Source organism: Glossina fuscipes, unplaced genomic scaffold, assembly GCF_014805625.2.
Source record: "Glossina fuscipes isolate IAEA_lab_2018 unplaced genomic scaffold, Yale_Gfus_2 1, whole genome shotgun sequence".
Taxonomy (NCBI): Eukaryota; Metazoa; Arthropoda; class Insecta; order Diptera; family Glossinidae; genus Glossina; species Glossina fuscipes.
In genome coordinates, this window is record NW_023998415.1 from 9869294 (window position 1) to 9875293 (window position 6000).

Below are 6000 nucleotides of genomic sequence, written 5' to 3' on the forward strand. Positions count from 1 at the left end.
TAGAAATTTGCAATATATCGAAATATGAAATTTTTATATAAATTGTTTTTAGTGAAATGAATGTAAAATGATAAAAATCAATAATTAGATATGATTTATTAAAAATCTAAACAAAAATTCGTTTAAAATAAAACTCTTAAAACAAGTAAGAACATTATAGTCAAGGCAAGGCCGAGCGTAAAATATCCTACACCACATTGTCTAACACAATCCTTCTTTCATTTCTAGAGCAAAAGAATTATATCTTGTTTCTAAATAAGGGCAAATTTTTCAAGTGCTTATTTATGCGAAAGCGTGCCCAAAACGCAACGTAGATGGTCCAAAGTTTGGAGAATTCATTTTTGTATGAAATTATTACAAAATTATAGGTCAATTTTCATCACTACATATTAAAACTTAGACTTCTCCGCTCTGAAAAGCGTTAATTTCCGTGAAAATCCTTATTAAGTTAGAATCCAAAAACAGGCCGGGAAGGTCCAACTTGGTACATATAATTTTTTTATGTTAAGCTACTATTGATATAATTTTCTTCATGAAGCATTGGAAATGATACCTTTTTATCGTGTGAACTTTAGTTTTCGTTATATGAGGGGGTTCAAAAGTTGCCCCGGCCGTTCCAAAGTTTCCATAACAATTTAGAATGCTCAAATACTACTGCTTAGCCACTTTTGCGAAGAAATTTTGAAAATTGCAGAATAGGATGTTATATGGGGAGTTGTGGAAAAGGTGGACCGATCCGAACCATTTTCAGTAGCGTTCGTCCTCGGGTCAGAACACGACAGTGTACCAAATATCCCGGAAAGATCCCCAAAAATTGCGAGCTATAGCTTCAACACAACGGACGGGCAGTCTGTTACATACAACCGCACTAATTTAATCCACCCTATACTACCAGGGGTGTAGGGTATAAAAATGGTGTTTCGCAAGGGTACGATCAAACGGACGAAAGCGAATCATATATCAGAAATTTAACTATTGTTTAGAGTTGTTTTAAAAATTATAGTTTCAATTTTCTTTAAATATTTTTGACAATTTATCTTTACTTTATACACTAAAAATTTGAAAATTGGATTCATTTGCAATTTATTTCATGTAGACAAACATCAATTATTTGTTGGATTTTGACATCTAAAAATAAATTTGCTTCTTTTCTCTATCTCTTCGTTCAGTATAAATGATAACACTATACAAGTCTTACACGAAGTAAGCGAAAACGAACATTAACTTTCGTCTTTGTTGCGAACGCGCGATAAGTAAAGATACGTGATTAGCCCGGAGAATAACAGGAGCATGTCGGTCGGCCACAGTACAACATAATCCTTGATAGTAACATACCTTTCATATCTTCCATAGCAGTGTCATAGCATGTCATTTATTATTTCTCTTCACGGATTCTGACGTTTTAAGTTAATTATAAATAAAGACATATGATCAATGCAATTTACGAATATGTTAATGTTTACAGTTACAACAGAAATTCAGACGCACTCATTGCTCCTCCTGGGCTTAGTCACAGTTTGTAGGCCTATTTCAGTGAAATTGTAGTGCCATCGCAGTTTCGCACGTTACGTCTGCATGATTATGTGAATTTTTGCAGTCGATTAATAAAAATATGCCATCTTTCTCTTCAGTGTTGCATCTGTGTAAAGCGTGTTAAGCAAAACCAGCAAAACGGTATTAAAAGTAAAAAATTGCGATTTTTTTGCAGGCAGGCATATATTTTCGGTCCAGAAAAAACTTCATAACGATAAATTAGAAAAAATTTGTTGTGAAAATTTATACTAACGATAAGCTGCACTTTAATGAAATAAGATTGTTATGGCTTTTCAGATATAGTAGAACATATGTTCCCCTGCAAAGGTTTACAGTTTAATTAAAAAAGTACAATTGTGAAACGAAATTTATCTACCGTATGTATGTGTAAAATTGTTTGCACATATGTGTTCTTTATAATTGTGCAGAGGATCTTACGAAAAAAGTAATTTCCAAAATAAAACGCCCATATCAATAGAAGTTGTTTTACTGTCTACTCTTATAAAAAACTAAATATTGAAAACAAGTTCAATGTTTATGCTGTTTTGAAGAGTGTAAAGAAAAAACCGAAAATTGCATTTTCGAAATATTTAGCCTGTGGCCCCTGTTGGTATTTTGGTTTTGTTGGTTTAGAGAAAAACGCGAAGGTAATGTATTTAGTTTATACACGTAGACACAAAGTTAACTATTTATTTCATTTACTTACCATACTGGTACACAATTTATTGATTATGTCGGGAATGTCGGGATGTTAATTAGTCAGTTCATATCATAATATTAAGGTCATGAAAGGCTTTCTGGTTTGGACAGATGTCACAGTTTTTCTATAAATAAGTAAAAATATATGATGAAACCCTTATATATGTTTTTAATCTATTTCGTGACGTTTCCTCTTTGATTATCAATTTAGTTTTTAATGTTCATGAAATGATATTGCTACAAAAAATTTGAGTTTATTTTGTGGATCTGTGCAACAAAATATATATATTTAACTGTAGTTGAAAGCAAGACTTTTTCGTTTGAAGCTGATTTTAATTAATTTAATTTTTTACGATTTATAGTGAGCACTGCTTAAAATCTAATTGTTGCAGATAGACGCCGTGTGGGGCTGGGCTTCTGCCCCTCTACGTTTTGGGGCAAACAGAATGGGTGATCCGCTGCTGCCGGGTGCTATAGGTGGCGCGGGTGCGACGACTGGTGGTGCTGTCGATCGACCACCATCGCCAGCTCGTTTATCACACACCTCCGAAAAGCATCCCAAAGTTACTCTCTCCGAACTAAATATGTTACGTCGTCATCGTGAATTATGCGATGTTGTTTTAAATGTAGGTGGTCGAAAAATATTCGCTCATCGTGTTATACTTTCCGCCTGTTCACCATACTTCCGTGCCATGTTTACTGGTGAATTGGAGGAATCACGTCAAACGGAAGTTACCATACGCGATATAGACGAAAACGCTATGGAACTGCTCATCGATTTCTGCTACACTGCTCATATAATTGTTGAAGAATCAAATGTTCAGACACTTTTACCGGCCGCTTGTTTACTTCAATTAGTTGAAATTCAAGATATCTGCTGTGAATTTCTCAAAAGACAATTAGATCCAACCAATTGTTTGGGCATACGAGCGTTTGCCGATACCCACTCATGCCGCGAATTGTTGCGAATAGCCGATAAATTTACACAACACAATTTTCAAGAGGTCATGGAAAGTGAAGAGTTTTTATTGTTACCTGTTGGGCAACTGGTGGATATAATATGTAGCGATGAATTGAACGTAAGGTCAGAGGAACAGGTTTTTAATGCCGTAATGTCCTGGTTAAAATATAATGTGGCTGATAGACGTCAACATCTAGCTCAGGTAAGTTATTGGAAGAATGTTTTTTGAAATTCATGCATATTGTATTTTCTTCCTAGGTCTTACAACATGTACGTCTTCCTTTGTTATCGCCAAAATTTCTTGTGGGCACGGTAGGCTCCGATTTATTGGTGCGTTCCGATGAGGCTTGCCGAGATTTGGTGGATGAGGCCAAAAACTATTTACTGCTTCCACAAGAACGACCCCTTATGCAAGGACCACGTACCCGTCCACGTAAGCCTACAAGACGTGGTGAGGTATTATTCGCAGTAGGAGGTTGGTGTTCAGGCGATGCCATTGCTTCGGTTGAACGTTTCGACCCACAAACAAACGATTGGAAAATGGTGGCACCGATGAGTAAAAGGCGTTGTGGTGTCGGTGTTGCAGTTTTGAATGATTTGCTTTATGCTGTGGGCGGCCACGATGGACAGAGCTATTTAAATAGCATTGAACGTTATGATCCTCAAACGAATCAATGGTCTTGTGACGTAGCACCCACAACTTCGTGTCGGACTAGTGTCGGCGTAGCAGTGTTGGATGGATTTCTATATGCAGTTGGCGGCCAAGATGGTGTCCAATGTCTTAATCATGTAGAGCGCTACGATCCCAAGGAGAACAAATGGTCCAAAGTAAGTTTATAAGGAACTTTTAGACTGAGAAGTAACCAACTTTTATCAGCTTCAGTTTCGTGCCTCCACACTTTAGCAAACTTTTTATACGCACTACCGGAGGATGGGGGTATACTCAATTTTATTTTATTTTTTTTTTCATGGTGTATATAACACCCAAAAGTTAGCTTCAGAGACGGTATAAAGTATGTACATTTTTAATCGATTAAACCATGTCTGTCAGTCTGTGTGGTGTTTGCTGTTGGCACCCGTCTGCTCCCAAAAATGAAAATATCAACTTCAAACATCGTAGAAACATTGCAAGTTTTTGCATATTGCTTGGTATTGAAAATGGGCCAAATTGGACAGAGTAGAAGTCCGCAATAATGCATAATTGACCGCAACTCCGTTTTTCTTAACAAAAATTTGTGAGTTTTTGCTCGCTACTCAGACATTATAAAACTGGAAGGCTGAAATTTTGCATATTTACTTTACGAAACACTTTACTCTGTACGTGCAAAAATGGAAAAAATCGCCCATGACCACGCAAAGTTACAAATGATTAAATTTTATTTTCACTTTTTAAAGCTTTTGTGCTCGATTATCATAAGGTAAACAAGACCGAATGTTTAAAACTATTTTGTACATTCCTCAAATGAACCCATAAAAATGGGTTAATTTTAAAATGAATATGGTAGACACCGCGATTAATTTTCTCTTAATAAAACGAACAATATGGGTATCAAATAAAATAATATATAAGGAATATAATTTTCTTACTTGTTTATTGTACTTTCAGTTTTTTGAATAACATTGCAATAAGCTTAAATTTAATGATGATTTGTTATGATTAATTAAGGTGGCACCTATGACTACAAGACGATTAGGGGTAGCTGTAGCCGTTTTAGGTGGCTACCTTTACGCTATAGGTGGTTCTGATGGCCAATGTCCTTTAAATACAGTAGAACGTTATGATCCCAGGCAAGTTGAACTCTGCATAATTCTAGTAATCTGGGATTAATATTCCCTTTTTTCTTTAAAATCAGACAAAATAAGTGGTGTGCTGTTAATCCAATGTCAACACGCCGCAAACATTTGGGTTGTGCCGTGTTCAATAATTATATCTACGCAGTAGGCGGTCGAGATGATTGCATGGAATTGTCATCAGCAGAACGTTACAATCCACACACGAATACTTGGAGTCCTATTGTCGCAATGACTTCTCGACGTAGTGGAGTAAGTTGATGAAAAAAAAAAAAAAAAATTCTAATTTTTATATTATATTAATTATTCCGGTAGGTTGGTCTAGCTGTGGTCAATGGTCAATTATACGCGGTAGGAGGTTTCGATGGTTCAGCATATCTAAAAACTATTGAAGTCTACGATCCTGAAACAAATCAGTGGCGTCTTTGTGGTTGCATGAATTACAGACGTTTGGGTGGTGGTGTGGGTGTTATGCGTGCACCGCAAACTGAAAATTATATGTGGTAAGATAATTTAAAATGTGTATATAACCTTAAAAAATGGGGAAATTGAAGTCTTAGACCTTTAATTTGATTTCTCACATTTACAAGTACTCATAATTAATGCTAAGTTAGTTCGTTTATGTTCTTCTTATCCCTTTCCGTCATATCATATCCGTCCATTCCTCTATTTGTTACATTTTCAATACAAAGGTAATTGAAGAGAAAATTGGCACCGATGTTGTTCGGAATACGGTATGGGTTAAGCCAAACCACGCACACAGTATATGGAAAACCTTCAGTGAAAAAAAAAAGTGAAAATACATATCGTTTTATTCAAAAACCCACAGTTTATAACTTATCAAAGCCGATATTGATTTGAAATTTAGAAGAAATATCGCCAGAACGACAAGTGTACACTGATCACAAAACTATAATATATATAAAATGATGGGGGATGTAAACCTAATGTCTGGCCTATGTAATCATTTACAAGAGACTTGTAAATTGTAGGTACAATTGAACGTAACCCCTTTT

General features: G+C 35.6%; 1 protein-coding gene across 3 annotated transcripts in view; it reads left to right on the plus strand.

Annotated features, from left to right (window-relative positions):
• Positions 1–1681: 1681 nt before the first annotated feature.
• LOC119631895 (kelch-like protein diablo) overlaps positions 1682–6000 on the plus strand; it is a 5204-nt gene continuing 885 nt past the window's right edge. The window contains exons 1-6 of one of the 3 annotated variants that reach the window (XM_038024457.1): positions 1682–2180; positions 2595–3395; positions 3452–4021; positions 4860–4981; positions 5047–5236; positions 5300–5487. In XM_038024457.1, the coding sequence (XP_037880385.1) occupies positions 2679–3395; positions 3452–4021; positions 4860–4981; positions 5047–5236; positions 5300–5487 (1787 nt within the window). In that variant the 5' untranslated portion in view covers positions 1682–2180; positions 2595–2678. The remainder of the gene's footprint in view (positions 2181–2594; positions 3396–3451; positions 4022–4859; positions 4982–5046; positions 5237–5299; positions 5488–6000) is intronic. The other 2 variants (XM_038024456.1, XM_038024458.1) reach the window with 2 other exon arrangements.